Raw genomic sequence first — 20,781 nt, 5'->3', positions numbered from 1 at the left:
TTATCAAAATTTTGGATATGCTAATTTTAAGTTTAATACGGGCATCCCTTAGAAGTCATAGATAATATTTGAATGCTGTTCAACAAGCACTATCAAAGAAAATGTTCGGACCCAAGATCCTCCAACCCCTGAAAAAAAAAATGCAAATTTTCTAATCATATGAACAAATCAAAACAAGGTCATCCTCACGGTCTTGTATGTCAAGTATGAAAGTTTTCTGAGCAGTGATTTTGGAGGAGAACGTATAGTAGACGCAGGACACCGGACACCAAGATGCACCAACCTATCTCTATAGATCCACATCTCTGACAGCAGAGTTCAAAATTGAAAACACACACATCACACCGGGATTCTTTCTCAGCAAATATTTTAATCATGAAATTGCAACTGTTTAAAAATCTCTGGGATCTTTAACTTTCTCATGAGAGAACGAAAGAATGAATGAATCACAATTTTTTTCCAACCAGTGAAAACTACAATTCTGATTTCTTGAGATATTCTGAAATAATTATCAATACAGCGTCATGTTTGTCATCATTGAACATTCTTTGTAGTAATATATACATAGCTTTTATGTAACATATGTCATGACACCGAAAACTTGCAAAGTTTTTTTCTTTTCTTCGGAGAAGGGAACTTTCCTGCCCCTCGTTGTGTATTCACACTACATACCAAGAACGCAGCAATGGTTTAGTCTTCTAAGAATGGCAATCTTCACTCATAAATATTAAATAAAGCAAAACAATGTTCAACAGTGGGGGGGGGGAGGCGGGATAATTCAAGTCTTCATTTGTGAAATCGTATAACCAACATCCTGTTGAAGAAATTTCCTTCCAGTTTTCTTCAGGGTCTTATATGTAGAGCATGATGACACCGCTCAGATCAAAGTCCGAGGCAGAGCAAGACAGATTACACATGACAAATAGACTTCATCAAAGCATCTCCTTTGCTCAGGTCAGGTGACTCTAATTAGCATAAAGTAAACGTCTCTGATTGATATATATTGCCAGTATCCAGCATCCGATGTCAATTAATGCGGGTTCAGTGTTGCTGGTTCATGTCTGTTCAACCTGTGGCTTTTCATGGGACACACCAATCTTCACACACTGTATTGAACGAAGTCTAAAAATCTTATCCATGAATGCTGGATTAAACGTATATGACGCTTTTTTCGTCAAGAAGCCTCTTTTCTGTTCTCTACAGCTCTACACATAGGCTGACCAGTTACCAGGACTTGAGCATATCCAGTGGCCTGATATCCCGGACTACTACTTATTCATCGTTAACTTCAGCCCAAATTGGTGGACCTGGTCTTCCAGCAGCAGAATGGGTCAGTGAATACAAAACCACTGAAGGGCAAGCAATCACTAGATAATCAGTAGACTGCAATATCACTACGTCAGCTGATTCTGATTATTGATTCCTTGGAACCACTAAATGTTGGATTGATGTCTTCGCCCATCAAATGCCATTATACGGTTGAATTATTTTTCTGGTTCCCTGCTCTAAAGGCAACCTGGAGTAAACCTATCGACTGCCACACACAATTTTTGGTAATTTCTGCAGATAACATGCTCATTACAAAAGATTCATCACTTTTGATTTGCTAAGGATAGCTCATTTCTATAAACTGTCAAACTTCAAATCTGATCTCTTGGGTTGTTGGGATTTTTGAAAAAAAAAAAATACGAAAACAAGATTCTCAAAAGCATGGCAGTTTCTGTTCGGTAGGAAGGGCTTTCTAGATTTTTGCCTGAGACAATGCTTCCTCCCTTCAATGCTGTCTTCGTGACAAGATACAGACCACGAACAGTACCTTGTTCATCGATTTCACTTGAAATGCTTCTTTGTATCAAAGATACCAAGCCTCAAAAAAGTGGCACTTACAATCATATTTTTACAATCTACTCAAATTTACACAGAAAGTTAAGTGCCTATCACGGATATGGATCATCTGCAGGCCATTTTCCTGATGTACATTTCGATCATCTTCTTGATGTATATTTCATCTGAAATCGCCCTCTTCTTTGTTTGATTTACTTTTCAATCTACTATCATCAGTGATCTAGCTAAGTCAAAACACCCAGCTGAACTAAACATTGGATCAGATCTACCGTAGTGTGTATACTGCCAAATGTGTTTTTGTTGCCCACCTTTTCAAACTTTTTGTACATCTCTGTCTATACTTCACAGGTCAGACTGATTATACTTTCACACCTTGCTTGATTTTTTTTCAAATTGAGACACAAAAAGAACAACATAATGTCTGCTTTACACTCAGAAAGCACTCACTGTAGAGAAATTTGCTTGGTGATGTCAACTCAGATCAATTTTTCCAACGGGAAAATAAGAGACAAAATTATTCAAAAAAGGTTGGATTTTCAGAATACTACAGGGCAAACCTAGGGCAACAGTTTGAAGTACATGTTTTGCACTTTTTTTGAGTGATCCAATCTGCAAAGTATTAATGCATATTTAAAACTATGCAAATGACATGCAAGTCACCAATTTGCTGATATTGGAAAAGAGTGGTGCTAAACGAATACTAATTTACTTGGATCATGTCACTATTTTCAAGCCAAACACTGGATGGCTGTAAGTTGCTCTCGATTGTCAGACATTTTGTGATGTTCAACAATCCACACATTTCAAAAAGTTCAAGATTCTGTCCTTTGTACCTCTAACCCTTGCTTTCTATCTAATTTCAGAATTTCAAGATGTTGAAAAATTCACAAAAGTGAATGATACAGGCTTTCCAGTTTTGTTATCAGCGATTCAAGACACGCCCTGCCTTAACAAATTCTTTGAAATCTGAATGTTGACCACACACACAAGGGTGTCCCGTGAAAGTCTATCATTGAGCCGGGTGCCCAACACATCCACAACACTGCCTGACACTGCTCTGACCGTACAGTAGAAGGACAGACAATTCTAAGATGCTCTCTTTCCCTTCAGGCTGGTCCCTGGGCTGTCTGGTGGAGTTCCGTCCTTCCCTGTACTGTTGGAAGGCTGTCGGCTTTTGTTGGTCAGTTTCCCCTTGGTGCCAGACTTGGCGTGCGACTCGTCTCCGTTGGCGTACTCTCCCGACAGATGGTCCTCTGCAAGGTGAATCAATGAGGGCAATTAATGATCAGTCACAAAATAATGAACGGATAAAATTAGGTCTCATGAGCAGGTACAAATTTTAGCAGGACAACGAGCTCAAACTTTAATAATTATTACGCAGTTTTACACACAGAGGAAAAATACTGGAATATACATCACAGTATGGAGTGTTAAGGTAGAATGCGCCTCGGCGACAGATATTCTGACTCTAAACTTTTGCAATTCTCTTTTGATTGTTCTTGGTGTACAAAAACATTTCACCATCTAAGTTTTTGGAAAATTGGAAATTTTATTTTTTCTCCATAGAGTTAACGCAGCGATGGCAGCAGTTTCTCCAGTTCTAAAATTTGCACGGTGACCCAAAATGTTTATTCTTGATTTTGAAAGAGAATGGTTGAAAGATTCCTTGAGGAAAGTTTGAGCAAAAGTTGAAGTCTTTCACTTTCGAGGCGCATACTAACTTAAGTTAAAGATAAAACTCTGAGTCTGCATATTGTGATAAGTCACAGGTAAGCTTGTTGGATGGTAATTCCTGAAATTTAGCTATGATTACATCAAGTGACTGATCGAGGATGACGCTTTTTTGGGAGCCAGTGGGGCTTGCTGGGTATTTTAAAGTGATGTCACCTTCTCGTACCATCTTTGAACATGCTATTTTAATGCAAAAGGTCAATATTTGCTCTAGCAATTACGCACGGATTTTGGAAAAAACTGACAAAAAACCTGATGGTATTTCAACTGAAGCCTGTATTTTGGTGTCCCACTGATGATCTTTAATTGAGCATTCGTCGCTGGCAGTCTTGTAATCAGAACCAGGTAGTGCGGACACGGTCTGAAAACTAGGCCACAGTGTATTGCATGCAACATGAGGCATGCCTTGCTGTTTGTAAACTGCCTAAAATGGTATAAATCTAAACACAGTAACACACTTTCGGAACTCATCTACACTGAATTGAAATTGGTCATGATATGTTAGATTTTGAGTAATAAGCCAAGAAACTATCTTTTTTTCTCTAAATTTTCCACAATCTGCCCACAACTTCAGGGCTAAACATAGACTGTTGGCATCAAAGTAAGATGAATAAGAAATGTCACAAAACATCAGACGATGCCATTTCAACCGATGAAGAGGACCCAGCTCTGGAAGTGTACAGCACCTTTAACGGCTCTGCTGGTGCTGGTGACCGTTGCTTGGCTGCTTGTTGAGGAGCGGAGACTGGATACTGAGCCGGTGTGCTCAACGGTACTGGTGACGGAAGCGCTGGATGCACTGGCCACGGATGACACCTCACCATGGTAGTTTTTCACTGTGAAGACAAAGTGATGATGACAATACATTCAATTAAAAGCTCAACCAGAAAGATCTATAAGCCAAGGATGTGCACAGATGGGGGGAAAATAACAGTCAATGTTTTGACAGTTGCTGGATAAATTTGATCACATAAACGCTCTTTGATGACTCCTGGCACCAGTGCATTGTAATAAATGCGACTGATGCGCCGTAATTTGTCATGGATGAGATCAAGATCATCCGGACGTTTCCCAGATACCAATCTGTGTTCAGAGAATTCCAAGTTTAATCTGAAAAATAATTAACCCAGGGGAGTGATGACGGATGACGGCATTTGGGATCATTTCATCGATCAAGAGAATCTCCAAAATAGCGATATTTTTTTTTTCATGGTACATGTTTACGGCAAGTGACTTTGGACAATTGACAATACTGTTGAACCTGTGCTTTCTTCCCGACAATAAGGTGATATCATTGAATCTGAAGGTCATTTTTCAAGGTAACTCTGCCCATTTTCACATCACATATAATTACCGTGGCAGTAATGACAGGCGGAATGACTGATAAATCAACTGTCACGAGAGCTTATCATTTCTATTTGTGCCCCCTGTAAAATGATCTGCATTACTTTTGTAGAAAGCGGAGGACATCTGGCCCCACACATGACCCCGATGAGAAATTAAACAAATGATGAAAAACTCATGAAAAATGTCAGGGGGGGAGATATTGTGTAGAAAACTGCAGCCCCTGAGTGTGAAATATGCCCACTTATCTGAGGACAGTCGTGGTAAAATGTCAATAGTACATTCTCACGCGCTGTTGTTAACTTTGCAATAATGGCATTTATTTCACCCAACTATCGGATTAAATTACCGCCACCACACTGTTACTAAGTTTCAACATGCATGGCAAAACATGTGTGGCAAAACTAAATGCTTTATTATAAAAGTTTCCGCCCTCCCCTCTTACTGGTACACCGGTCAAAAAACGTTGAAGGGCTAAAACAACGATAATTCAAGGTGTTCAACTTCCCATGAAAGATTTTCCTCACAGCATCATGAAATTTTAAAGAGCCTTTTTTATCCTTTTACGGTTTAACTGTAGATTTGCTTCCGGGAATATTACACTACTTTTTCTATAATTGATGAAAATGTGCATCCACATTCAGATGTGAATTTTCCTAGAACAGTCGTTCACTCGATCAAAATAGAAAGTTGATGAAACATGCTGGTTATAAGGTTACTAGAGTAATGACAGGGAATACAGATTATACAATCCTTACTGTTTGCACAGGAATGGGACTTAGCTTGTTTGACAATGACAGACAAATTGAAATACAGCAAAGTTGAAGTCTTCAAATTGATATTTTACAATGTGGTAGCACAGACTTCATCTGGTATTAACAATCCAAGTTTGAATATTAATACAAGTCAGAAAACTGCATGCTGTCAAGTGATGACTGGCAGTTTATTCAAACAGTTGGTAAAGTAATTTTATTTTCACAAGAGCAATAACACAGGATTAATCAGGTATACTTACTCAAACTTTGTCATTAAACTTTGTCATATAAAACGTAAGTTTTATTGCTATGAACCAAATCTCAAGATATGGCACTGGTGACCAATGATCCTTCATCTCTCTCATCAGACTGAACTGACATATTGCTCAAAATTTGGAATATCTGTCACATATTTTGAGTACCACTGTATTTGTGAAATCATACAGAACCCGAAGCCTTGAAATCACATCTGTCTTTGATCTACAGTCCAAGAACAGGGCAGAGTAAGAAGCTTGATCAAAGTAGTAGTATAATTACTATTGTGTTTGTTCTTTCTGTTCCCCTTTTCCTCAAGTAAGGCATGTCACTTAAGTTTTCCCAAATACACTACGCTGGACCCTATACGTCACTTTCGGCCTTCGTCCACACTCCGTCTAGCTGCATGATCGAGCTACAGTTGTAAAAAAATGCTCATTTTAATGTGAACGCTCGCCACAGAGACCGTGACATCACTGGTGTCCCTTTCAAAGTCAATCACTCAAAATGATCCTCTCATGATTGGCGTATGATTAAATGGGTGCTGCTCATTAATATTCATTATGCCCAATTATGGCACATTCTCTGGCTAGTTTTGTTGACACTGTAGCTCCGCCTGAAGAAGTCACAACTGTAGCTTGATCACTGCTCATGTGGCTAGACGGAGTGTGGATGAAGGCCGAGAGTGAAGTATAGGGTCCAGGCTACTAATACACAAGTATAAATCAGAGATGACTTGTTTTTAAGGTGGCTCTTTCTGCTTGTTTTTTAGCTACCTTCGACCTTCAAGTCGGTAAAAGTGAAATTTCGAATGCAAAATAATGTGAGTATTCAATAAAAAACAAAGTTTCAGATCTCAACACCATTTGAAAAATTCATGGCTGTTATATGTCACAGAACCATGTTGACTCATCATTCAGCCATATTGGATTGGATTCCAAAACAAAACTAGGCAAAAAAAAAAAGATAAGTGACACGGCAAACCATTTTTATGTCAAGTTTGAAAGAAATCCATTCTGACTTAGTTAGGTTCGAGTGACAGATCCTAAAGGATTTTTATGATGGGGCACAGAAAGGCTACAAATAGGAGCTTCATTTCTGTCTAATATCATATAATGCCACAGTCCTTTTTCCTCTGTCTAGCTAGGGATTCCACACATTGTGGTTACGACTGCCTACACAGTGTCAGAGAATTTGGTATTTGCAAAACAAATCCCTGGCACCAACTTGAGTCATTATTTGAGTATCAGCTTTTCACAAGAAGCAAAATATTAATCAAATTCCTCATCGTTGCTGATGCGGCTGATAACCCTCCAACAACTAGCATAGTAAACAGAATTTATTATTAATTTCTTCACAGGAAAGATGAAAAACTGGGGGAAAAAAATCAATCCGTAGTCAAACAAACAATTTAGACAGTTGATAAATGAGACTACCATAATTTATTAATGTGTTAATTTTCCCTAATAGACATATGTGATCATACCACAATTCTCTTTATGGATATGGATCAGCAACAGAAACCTTATGTCAAAACTAATTATCCTAATTGAATTTTTATAGATTTTTTTCTCTCCCTCGTTTGTGCCATCAAGCAGATATACTGTTCTCATTTATAACTGTGGCCATTACTGTCTAATAACTTGCTGTGTGATTATTTATCGAACAAAAAAAATATTTTGTCAGCTCTGCGGGTTCTTTGGCCACTGGAGTAATTTACTATAATTGATTTTACATTTTTATTAGATGGTGTGTAGTTATCTGGCTTCATGGAAGCATAATGCTACTTGTTTTTCTTCTGCTGCGAAATGTCTCCCCCATTCCTAATCCTCTCCTGCTTTTGCTGCCTCTCTCATGAGATGAATTATGGCAGTGATTTCTCGACTGAGAAGACTTTTTTGATTTTTGTGCGGCAAAACTTTAAAAAAGTCACGCGTGGGAGTGACTTTCCTAAGCTGTCAAGTGACTGCTGTCACGGCTAACATCAATTTTGAATGCGGTTCTGGTGATGGCCTTGCAAAACAACAACAGCTGTCAGACAATTTGCGTGAATCTTTGATCGCATTTCGGAATTTGCTTGAAGGATACGGTGCATTTATCATGTGTCATCTGATAACAGATGCCTGCCCTCGACAATTACCCTCCTCAAAGGTTAACCAAATCCCAGGAAATTTTATTTAGTTTGTGTTCAACGGTTTCACCAGTAAGGTATATGTGATACGACGTTACCTTCAATGTTAAATTGACAAATGAGCACAAATTTCCAATTTTCACCTGTTGAGAAATGTCTGCGTATCTGATTCGACGAATGACAAGTATATCAGTGACAAAATTGTATATCAGAATGTGTACGTGCAGTAAACAGACAGACACACGTTATCTCTTGCCACACTTACAAAGTCTGACATATTGAAATGCTGGTTAATTACTCACTGGGCACACTTCGCTGGATTTTGTCGTGCGCTGGGGCGTACACATGGGAGGCGAATTCCTCAAACGTTGTTGGATCTTTATGGTTCTTGATAATGGCATCGAGGTACTTGGCTCTCTCTTCATAGCTGACAGCATTGAGTTAAGGAAATTTGCGTGAACACCGTAAATTCAACATGCATTCATAATTTTGACCATGATGCTTGCGTGAGTGGATGAGAAGAAATCATATCAGAATATATCTCATATAACTCTCTTCAGACCTAACTCTTCAGGAACGTTAATGAAGCCATAGCATGCCCACTGTTCACCTTCAACCTCGACAAGCAAAAGTCACCCACTTCACACATTAGAGCTGAAAAAAAGAAAAGCAACAACGCTCACACCCAATCATGGCAACTGCTATAATTTTGAGTGGACTGTGACAGCGTGATGGCAAGGAGAAGGGGGAATGAGCGCTATCACTGTCATTGTCTTTTGGTCACTTTGGAGGTGACCTTGCTGCTCGACTGAAGCAGAAACAGGTGGCTGCACCACCATCTTCACAGCCTTACAGTCACAAGTAGCAATTATTTCCCATTCAAGCTCTTTTTTTGTCAAACTTCTGGGTGAGCAATCAGGTGTGAACGTTGAACGCAAAACGCTTGATATTGTGAAGAGGTGTATTAGTGTTCAATTTGACAGATACAAGGATCAGAAGGCCAGCATTGATGAGATCACACAATTTTTGACGAAGAAAAGTAGAAAGGATGCCCATGGACACCTCTCATCAACCAGTCTCTATAAAATATCTCACACCTTTCATTCATCAAAATTGTTTTTTCACAATTTTGAGACATTGTCCTTCCTGTGTCTATGTTACCTGATTCTAACTCATCTATAAGCATGGTCATTGCAAAGGTAAAAAAAAAAATACATGATAAATTTCTATTTCGTTACAATTTTTCATATCTTCAAAAATTTATGTAGAGTTATCTTTCTCGCTGGAGGGGATGGCTAGTAATGAATGAGTGATAAAGACCAGGCATGTAACTTTACTCCCCTTCCGAATTATCCATGTGGAGACGGTCCTATTTATGGAATCTCTGGGACTGGTTGGCTCGCGGGCTTCTGGAGCATTCTAAATGACTCCCTGGCAACTGTCTCCGAGGCAACTGTCTCTGACTTTCTCTCTATTTCTCTCTTGTAATTCTGTTCATTGTGAGTGTAGCAAGAATTTCAATTCAACCTGTGACTCGGCAAAAGACATTCGCAAGTTCACTGCCACTGAGTCAACAGTTTGGTTTGTAGGAGTGTTGATTAGACCTGCAGAACACTGGGTCCACAACTCAAGGCAGTAGTTGTTTGCGCTATTAGGGGTCTTTCTTTATCAATAGTAAGATGAAAAAAATACCCCTGGGTAACCATGAATTGTCATATAGTGCAGCATGGACCTGGTGTCTTCCAGTGACAGTTCCGCTGAAAGTTTCATATTTGGGGAGCCTGGTTTGGGAAGAAATGAAAGTCTTGGGCAGCGGGGAAAGGGGGGATGGGGAAGCAAGTATTTAAAATGGTAACATTTGTATACCAGAGATGGTGGCAGCATGTAAGAATAAAAAAATGGCTTTTAATGCTAGGAACGGTGCATGTTGGTGCATGCTGGGTCACAGAAAAATGATTCTTGGTCCACGTCACTATTCATATCTGATATACGGGCCTGTAAAATAACCCTTGTGCTTTAAAAAAGAAACCCGCATTGCTGCTAAAGTGACATGAATATGTTTGTAACATGAATAAGCTGCTATCCGGGAACTCTTGGAAACCAAAAGCAACCAATATGCTGACTTGAATGCTGGTATGAGGCTCACGTTTACAATTAATCTTTAACTCAGTGAAAAGCAAGGGAGTTCTATTATTGAGGGTAGGCCTTGTTCATCGTTACATGATGATAACAACAGCAGCAGCAGCTTTTGAAAACATTTCGAGTACCCACTTTTGTTTTTTTTTATAATATATACACAGGTAGCGGTGGTAGAGACTGCATACATCAGACTGACTTCACACAATGCAGTGAAAGAGTTGAAAGACAAAGAAGGCAAGAAACACATGTTACGGAGGATGGGACAGGCAGACATAACAATGCAACGCATTACAGTACATCACACCTAAAATAGATTACATCCAAAATGGATGGGAAGTGGGAGGAAAGATGGAGACACACTAATCAAACCATGCCCTTTGTTTGAAAACTTATCCATCATCAGCGTTGCAATGATCAAACAATCAGGGGGGGATGGCGGGAGAACACAGCCCTACAGATGTAAATGTATCCTGTGCTAAAGTCAGGATTCAATGAAGTATGCGACCTAGCATGATGGGGATGTGTTGGGTTGCTGTGCTGTCTTTCAAATGGAAATGTCATCATTTGGTGGGAAGGTGGGGGTTTGGAAAGATGAACATAGCAACGATCCACAGAATTATTAGTCCATGAATGATATTTGCGTATGTTTATCATTGAACACTAAAGTGACAATCTCTCTTGCATATCTGACAACTGGTCTATGTAAGCTGATATGAATATTATGTGCAACATTCACCTTTCAAGCGGAGGGGAAAAAAAAATTATAAACCTATCAGTCTGGTAAAATTTCTATCTGAAATGGCTATTAAATATAAAATTAAATAATTATTGAGTGCCAGTGCACACTTGAACCTGTGGTAAAGATGTGTTTGTTTTCAAGACGTCTGTTATGAGTGCCGACTGTGGTTTCTTGGCCTGCTACCTGCAGCATGTGGAAATATTCAGTGTTCACCATTTGAACACCACCTGTTTAACTGTCTGTAGTATCGATCTGTGCAGATAGGATTTTGCACTGTCATTCATAAAATGTATGACAAACAACAATTGGGAATGTTATTATAAAGAAACAAGCAGATTGACAACATTGTATAAGAATGTCATTAAAAAGCAGTAACGAATGAATTGGATGACAATATAAAGGATGGCTACAGCTGGGAGCTTACACACAAAATTTATGCTTGTGGATGCTGATGTTGTGTACGTGACCTCTATCGGAAATGAATAGTCATACTGCATCACAATGGTATCAAGCTTTATACCACCACACAGACACCCTTCTCAGATTAACCCTTTAAGGGCCAAAGTCAATTTTTGTCAACTTTACAAAATATACCCCAGTCAAATTTTGCCAGATTTTTGCCAAAATTTTGATCATAAACCGTAGCTAATTAAATGTGATGTCCATTTGCTCCAAAATTATGTAAACAAATATAGAAAAATTCATAAAGATTGGTAAAATGTTGCACTAAAATTTTGGTGGGAAAAATTACAGCGCTCAAAGGGTTAATAAATCACGTTAAACTGTGCTGTAATAGCTACCAAAAACGCCTCAATAACTTTAGAAACTTTACACAAATCTCTAGTGCAACTACATATCTACAGGCTGAACTGGCTGGGTGAGTTTCAACTGCTGCTAATCCCATTCTAAGTTCACAATATTCAAACTGAAAGCGAACCATTATGCAATTTTTTCCCTCCTTTTATCTCCGCTTTTTTATTGTCTGTTTTTGTATTGCTGACTGTATACATGTAGCTCAACATATGGCTGTGCATGGAGGAATGAAGGGTACACTGGTGCTATGAATATTGATGGTATGGCTGCATGATAACCTGGTGTAAAAGTTGGCAGAAGTGAGATATTGCCGGAATGAAATGAAGATGTTCCCTCAAGGTATAGGGATGACCAGATGGTCACTCTGATTAGAATCTTGAGAAGAAAAACAAAAATCTCATCTCCAGAACTGTCGATGTTATTTCCGCTGACAGACACTTTGGAGAGCTTTAAGGAGAGAAAGCACACGCAAACAAGTGCTATCATGGGTCGATAGCTGACCAATTAAAGCCTGACTGCAAAACCAAGGAGAGCGGTCAATCACCTTTGACACACCGGGGCACAGTTGCACAATCTGTCACGGTCATCATCATTATCACCATCAAAAAAATTCAGGATCTCTGGGATTGTCCAGCAAAACCTCAAGCTGTGTCTCCAATGCCTTTGTGTGATTGAGGATAAACTATTGAGCAATTTACATGTGCATTCATTCTTTAAAGTAGCAGGGCAGCATCTATTTTTTAACCACCATTGTAGCATTGGTTGCATCCCATTGAGATATCCTTACATTGTAAATACAAAATATGACTGCCAACATCACAGGGGCACTTCAGTTAGTATTTTTGTTGCCAACGACAACAGAAATTTTCAATACCTTTTCACAGAATACTGTACTACTTCTTTTTTTTTGGAAGGGGGAGGGAGGGGGAGGAGAAAGGAAAGGAAAATTGTCTAAATCATTTTAGTACCATACAGATATAATATAGTATCTTCTTTCTCCTCTGTGGCAAGCACACATACGTGACTCCCATCTAACGGTGAAAGTTAGTTTACCCATGCAAATGATGTGTACTGACAGTTGCCACAGAGTGATTCGCAGGCTTTTAAACATGGTAATTTCCCATTTTGCCGATAAAATAAGAGGGGGGGGGGAGGGAACAAAATGGATGTTGTTGCATCACAGGCAGATTATGCATTTAATCCCCTGGGGGAAAAATCAAACATGAATGGGAAACAAAATCAAAAGACAAAAAAACAGAAAATAATGGAGATGGACACAGATGGGTATTTTAGATAGCCTAGTAATCCTGACTAATGCCGTGCATACCTGTACCCAGACAATCCCTTATCAATGTACAGAAATTTCCACCGTAAATCCTGCATGTCGAAGCATCTCTGGTTGTCACTCCGCATATCGTTATGGCGACACGACTTGTTGAGATTATGGCAACATGTGTTTCTCTCTACCCATGATCCCACCCCCTTGGAGCCATTACTCAGGAAATAGAGTAAGAAAGCAAAAAGGGCGGGAAAAAAAGAGAGAGAGTCAGAGAGAGAGGAAAACCGTATTTGTCTTTTTGATGCGTTTTTTGATGCTTCTATTAGAAGACAGCTCCTGGATGACTTTAGCTGATGGAGTTTTTTAATAGGGTATCTGTTTCTGAGCTTAATCCTTCTAACCATACTGTTGCCATCTCCATGCCACTTTGCTTAATGAGTTTTGATCTGATGCACTTTTTGCTCCTCTTTTTTTCTGTTTTGTGTTTTTTTTTTCTTTCTGTCTCTGAGGGTTAAAATTGTTGTGAAATGGTGGCATGAGTAAAAGGCAGTTACCATAGAGTTTAATCGTGCTCTTTTTCTCATCATGGGAGTAGGCTTTAAAAACAGAAAAAGGAGCCGTTGCGACGATGTCCTTTGATCTATCACAAATTTAAAACAACACTGGGCAGACTATTTCCGTGTCCTTGATTACCATGACTTTCTACACAGAGCCTGAAAAGACCAGAACGAACTGATCTTAGTCTGTGCTGCTCAAACACACACAACACACTGACCATTGTTAAATTACCAATCATATCCAGGAATCACTGACCCTCTGGGAGCTATTGCACTACCCATCATACCAAACTAAGCTAGGAACATCTTTGGCACATGATTGAAACAGAGTTGCCCCGAAACTTTTGTAATCTGATGTACATTACAGTACATAATGGAGAGATAGGACTCTTTCTCAAGGACTTGTTGAAGCAATATTTATAATACACTTCTAAAAAGTTTTAGTCGCAGTAAAGATGACTTTATATCAACTAGATCCTGATATACAAAATGTTTGAATCTGCAGTCTTGTCTACGTCAGCCTTCATCATATCTACACACAAAGGCCACAGGGTCACACCTTAACCTTGAACGTAACAGATTCATGGGGTAAGGTCCACGGAATAAACTGCACAGCAATGAAAACTACTTTGTGCTTTCGAAATGATTTTAAATTTCAACCTCTTAAGTCCTCACTGAAGACCCTAACTAATGTAATGCCCGTTACTATGGAAACTTGATTAATATGACAGTTTTGGTGAAATTTAGTGCATTTCACACCGCATGTTTGGGCAGATCCAAGGAAAGTGATGCCAACGTGTTGGAACTTGTTTGTGGAAAAGGTGCATTTACTGAGACACGGTGGAAAGTTGGGCAATCTGGACAATAAAGATGCTAAGTTCAATTTGGAAACACTACGGTTTATTCCTAGACCAGTGCTTAAAAATGTAAACCAAAGCGTTACCAACATGATATATGTTCTGGGAATGGGGCGAAAGCAATAAAAAAACAATTACCTGGCTAGAAAAATCACCAAATTAGACAAAAGAATGTTTGGGCAAATCTTGTGAACCCCCAGGGTACATGCTTTTGGTGAATGTTTGCAATAAACTAATTATTTCTCTCTCTATGGTTAATGATGTTCATAAAAAATGCTAAAAACACAATTTTAACACTTCAATATTTTTTCTTCAATATTAGATTACCATAACTATTCAGTCTGTAAATTTTACATGACAAAGAAAAAAGCAATTGAAAACAGATTAATGGGGAGAATTATCACCAAACATGTTTATATCTATCATGGAGAGGTACAATCCGTTGAATCAAAAAGTGATCAAGTCGCGCGTTTGTTAAAGTGCATCTGTGAATGGAGAGTAAACATTGTCACTTTATGTCGAACGTAGCATGCTGTTACATTGAAATGCGAAGCAACACAAAGTAGTTTGGAAAAGAAAAATCATTATTAGAGTGAAATGAGACAATACAGGTTGAATTTATATAAACTGGGGGAATTTGTTAGAGTGATTGAAATTATCTCAAAATTGAGCTGGTTTACAATTAAATATTTTCGTCAATTCTGAATTGAATTCTTCGAAAGGGGATTTGAGCCTTTTCCAAACATAACCCCATATGCCAGTCACTATTTCGACAATTATCAGTCAGTAATGTCAGTTTCATTAGCAATATTAAAATCATCCTCAGTGGTGAATAAAAATAGAGAGCGATGGAAGTCAATCTACAGGGAATTCCGATGGTCAGTTTCATTTCCTTTGTAAACTTCCTTAACTCATCAACGAAACATTGCAGACAAAATTTGTAAAAATCTTCTTCGTGAAACTGAAAATAACAGTCTTCATAAGTATCTTAAATGCGCATCAAAAGTCCACCAGGGCATGTCAACGCAGACAAAGAGAGTACCTACACATTCTACTGTACATCAAACTTCTTTATTTTTTTTTTTTGGCAGTCCACCAGACGTACGCTCAGCAAAGTGCTTATCCGGAGAATCACAATGGAATGTAGCCCGGGGCCAGGGTTTGCTGTCAGCCAGCAACAGCAGAAGCCAAAGCTCCCCGTCTTTCATATACGTCAATTAAATAATTCACTCACCGGTGCAGATGGGACCATCAAAACAATTGAGAATTAAGCTAAAAATAATTTTCCGGGGTAAAACGATCTCGCTGTGTTAACGCAGGCGACTGTAATGGCATATTAAAAGCCTATAAAGCAAAATTAGGTGATAAATAATCTTGCTGAGCTCTGTGCTGTATAATTGCTGATAAAAAAAAACACGGGAGAGTTTGGAAGCTTATCGTACAGTTTTTGATGTTAATAGCCCAACAAGCACACATGCATGCACACAGATACGCTACGTGCGGGTGATAGGGGAGATAAACGGATGATAAGAAGTGAGTGAGTTTTTTTTTTCCATGCGACAAGATCAATGAAATCTGGCTCCACTAGCTAATCAAGGCCACCGGCAAACTCACCCCGGGTCACCCAGCACATATTGGAAATATGAAATTAGGACTGAGTCTTTCAATCCCATTGTTGGCAAAAGCTTTTAAGAACCGGGCATTTCATTGTAATAATAGCAATTTAGTCAATACGCTGTTCAAATATTGCCGGGATGAACGGCTTAGGCTGGTAGTGGTCCCGTTTGAAAATAGCCCAAGTCTTCTATTATCTAACAGACAATGGGCTTGCCTTTTGTTCTCTAACACTGAACGATCAGCTCTCCCATATTCCACTTTCCCCCCCAGAAACCTTATATGTCTGGATTTTCTTTGACGCTATTGTTGGAACACGGTTGATTGATGATTCCTGAATTATGTCATTTACTTCTTTCCACTGATAAGCTTAACATAAAACGCCGTCCCAAATTGATGATAATAGATTAACTGGCCAAATGAAAAGCGGTGAAAGACTCTTGTATGTCATCAGCACTTCCCCCAATGAGAAACCTTACACTGATTATTCTAATTAGTCCTGCAAATATCTGTAAATTAAAACAAAGAATATGCAACTATAGAATAGGCTGAGAATTCCAACATATCAAAAATCTAGCTGATTTCAATTGCACGATGGAAAATCTGACATGTGTTCATTTTCTTACAAAACACTAATTACATTTCTTTTGAAACTGTCAAGGGAAACTTCTTCACTCAAATATTTTTCATGAAAATGGAATAAAAGTTTTCCTTTTGTTCTACATCCTTTTCTGTGTTTTGAAAAGACTAGTGAGATTCTGCGGATGACAAAAATCTGGTGCTGTACAGAAAATCTGCCAGTCAAGTTACGTTTGTAACACACGGACAGAAATATTAAAGCACCAACATCTGGCGGTATGAACGGGACTATTTGTCACAGTGAATATTTTCTCAGAAGTGGTGCAGCAGCCTTTGATGACAGAATCATTGCAATGCATGCTACGAATGCTTTCGCCAAAAATTGGATGGTCATACAGCTTCCAACAAGTTTGAAGGTAAATTGAAAACGCCTGATTTCAAGTAAGCTTTAAAGGAGAAACTGATTTTGGGATATCTGAATAATCATAGCATTGGACATGTAAATGAACTTGAAATGAACATAATCAAATCACAAAACAAATTATGAAACGCTCATGTTACGGGGCCTCAGCGCTAAAAGAAATTGGTTGTGGTTGTGTAAAGGTAATGGCCTATGTGGAAATAATCTGTGACAAAATGGTTGTTGTGTTACCGTATTGGATCACATCACAAAACATATTGACATGAGTATGTACACTAAAGTTGATATTGCACATAGAATAAGGATTTGGTTGAAAATAAAAGTGACCAGTGACAAAATTGCTGCCCAGTAGACATACATGTATTTGACTGCATTGTTATAAAAAATGTTCTGGATATGTGCGTCACAGTTAACTGTCCTTATGAAATTAGTTCAGGCCTGTCTGAGTAAACTTTAAGGCTTTAGAAATGAAAAAATCACAACATAATGGCTGCCGAGAGGTCTTATTGGATTATCAATGTGCATATGTATATAATAGTTTATTTCCTTCTACTCGGCCTTGAAGGAATCCCATTTGAGTAGTAAAGTTTGAGTAATAGCTACAAATATGTAAAAAATGATGGAATAGAATGACCATCTGGGGTCAGTTTTAAAAAAACGATGAGAAATCCGTTCAGGTTTGTCTGAGTAATGGCTCAACACATGAAAAAAATTCCAAAATGGCTGCCCGGCAGCCATGGTTGATTGTACTGCAAAACAAATTTATCTGTACTTTACGGCAATGTGCAACTTTTGAAGCAGTTTCATCTTGGACACGTTTAAAAACTGCCTTTGGACACAATAAATTTCAAAACAAAATGGCCAAATGGCCAAACAAAATGCGATGGCTGTCTCCTACGATTTCATATACCGGCACATACTGCTATACTGTTTCAAGTTGCAAATGCTGTGAATGCCTATACATGTACATATACATGCACCAAGTCCCCTACATGCACACACACACATGAACACACACATACACACACACAAACAAACAGAGAAATGCACACATCTGTGTCTGAACTGCTCAAGACACAGGAACGAGAAAACATCTGCCACAATTATGAACTCAAAGAGTCAAAATAATATCAACAGACACACATGCATACACACACACCATGCATAATTGGTCTCAAACAAATGCCCAAATGTTCCCCTATCATTCAATCGAAGAAAAGAGCCAATTCACAAACGCATTACACGACACAACACGGCACAAGCCACAGCCTGGTCGAAAGTCTGAAACCACAACCAGATCAAAAGTATTAAACACAACTTTCTGATTTTTTTTTTCTATTTAAATGGTAAACTGCGACCAGCAGAGTTCATTCATCTGCTGCCTATTTCTTTTTTTGAAGCATTGTCACTGTTGGTGCTGGTACAACAAAGAGTATTGAAATGCGACGCTTTTCATTCTTTCACCGACAGCTGTCACAAGCGAGAAGGGTTTTAAAAAAAGAAGAAAAGAAAAAAAAAAATTGACTAGCTATATTTTTAACATTATGCTGAAGTCACTTTGTGTCATGTAAAACATCTTGTTTGATTTTTTACGGGTGGCCGTCTCATCAATTACAATTGAATCTAGTATATTGAAATGGCATAAAAAAGGGGATAAACCCTCAGTGAAAATCCTAACGAAGAAGAGCTTCATAAAAAAAATTCGCACACGACAGAGGTGTTAATCCTGCTTGTTATTAGTTATTAGTCCAACTCAAGAACATTTCATGGAGACATGTTTTCTCTTGATCCCTTGGGTGTAAATATATTTACCTTTTCATGCACACGTATTTGCATTATTAGTACTAAGTGTGTTATCTTAAATGATCACTCCTGACAAAACACGCAATATTGAAATGACTTTTTACAATTCCCACTTGTCCTGCTATTTTCAAACGAAAGTGTTCATAATGACATGTCCCATGACCTAACTTTTCACATTGGATTACCCTTAACTCAAACATTTTATTTTTCATCGCCTTTGTACTCCAGCATTTGAATTTTTTTTATTTATTAATTTCAGTATTCCATTTTTTTAGAGGACTATATTAACCCTTTGAGTGCTGTAATTTTTCCCACTTAAATTTTGGTGCAGTATTTTACTGATTTACATGTATTCTTCTTTAATTGTTTTGATAATTTTAGGCCAAAGAGACACAGATTTTCATTAGCTAGTTTTTATCAAAATTTTGGAAAAATTTGAAAAAAAATTGTCTGGATCCGAAAAAAAATGGTCCGCGTCATGTTTTATGAAGGGGACAAAAACTGACTTTGGCACTCAAAGGTTTAAGGTAATAATAGTTAAGGGCACTCCCATTGGTGCACTGTCCTGGAAGTTTTTAATTTATTGGTCGGTTATGTGTATCACTGACACTGATTGGATGATGTATTTTCAAAACGGCCAGTTAGTGTCAGCCTTTCGAGCCGTAAGTAACCACATTCTATTTCATTTCAAAACGACAAATTAGCTGCCATCTTCCAAGCCACTGCAACTTTGACCTTGTCATTTCCTCGACAATATTCAGCAGCTTTTCTCCAAGCCCATGTAAAAAGTATTTTTAGCTGGTTATCCCATATTTTCAAATCTCCTACTGTTCACAGCAGTTTGGAGTGTACTATCCTCAAGGCTTCCATTTCTTTTTCAGGCTTTTGAAGTATACAGAAGTGATACCTCCACACAGAAAGGACTTTTTGGTAACCCCTGGAAAATGGTGTTCTACACACATACTGTTTGCTTGCTTCCCTCATGGTTCACAATGAGGGAAAATAAAGTGACTCAAACTAGTGTTTGAATGTCTCAACTCCTCACATGCAAATTATGAATTCTACTGCTGAGCAGCCGACAAGAATTATCAGACAGTATATCAGCATATGAAATGGTGTACTCGATATTTGCACTGGATAATAATATTCATATGTGTGGATATGGTAGCAAGCACAGCCATAACGACCCTTGAGGATATTTTGTGATGTACATGCAGGCTGAGATTGGTCTACACAAGTACTTCCATTGTCTCCATATTTGTAATTCAATCTGGCATGAACTTATGGCAATTTGACTTCACAAATGATGCATTTTGTAAAATTACACTGTAAAAATGTGAAACTTGAGAACAGACAAATAAGTCCATTGTTGACGCGAGTTTACACAAAAAGTGCACTCAAACTCTGTTCTGTTTGGACACAGGATCTGGCATATTTTATACACAGATGTATAATTCGGTAATTTTTCTGCTTATGGACAAAAAAAAAAAAATCTTCACTGCCATCAGGATGGATTACTCATATCAATCAATAATCTGCAAATTGTGGAGTATTTTGGATAGAGCAGCTGGGGTTACAAAATAATCGGCAAATTGTAGAGTATTTTGGATAGAGCAGCTGGGGTTACAAACCTACTAAAATCAACTGGGATATTTATGATGCTTGCTGTCCTCACTGTATGATATCATGCATCAAGTCCCCTCAATTGCTTCTAGGAAAATTGTGAAAATTACGGAGTGTACGAGGTCCGTAAGTTAAGGTCGCTGGAATCATTGGATGTTCTCACGGTGGTCTGGCATGTGGGAGATCTCTATATGTCTCTGTATTTGTCACTTTTTCCTTGCTTAAATTGATGACGAGATACGATGGAGAGTTCGTATTTGTCCAACAAGTTTTACTCAGCCTGTACATTCCAATGA

The 20,781-nt window shown here is 38.4% G+C and overlaps 1 protein-coding gene across 6 annotated transcripts in view; it reads right to left on the bottom strand.

The window, feature by feature from the left end:
• Positions 1-350: 350 nt before the first annotated feature.
• LOC139149922 (ral GTPase-activating protein subunit alpha-1-like) overlaps positions 351-20,781 on the bottom strand; it is a 126,251-nt gene continuing 105,820 nt past the window's right edge. For all 6 annotated transcript variants that reach the window (XM_070721977.1, XM_070721975.1, XM_070721976.1 and 3 more), the window contains 3 exons: positions 8,364-8,488; positions 4,263-4,412; positions 351-3,098 (listed from right to left, as the gene is read on the bottom strand). In XM_070721977.1, coding sequence (XP_070578078.1) covers positions 2,932-3,098; positions 4,263-4,412; positions 8,364-8,488 — 442 coding nt within the window. In that variant the 3' untranslated portion in view covers positions 351-2,931. The remainder of the gene's footprint in view (positions 3,099-4,262; positions 4,413-8,363; positions 8,489-20,781) is intronic.

This window comes from Ptychodera flava, chromosome 14, assembly GCF_041260155.1.
Source record: "Ptychodera flava strain L36383 chromosome 14, AS_Pfla_20210202, whole genome shotgun sequence".
NCBI classification, from domain to species: domain Eukaryota; kingdom Metazoa; phylum Hemichordata; class Enteropneusta; family Ptychoderidae; genus Ptychodera; species Ptychodera flava.
This window is presented reverse-complemented; position numbering and strand designations above follow the sequence as displayed.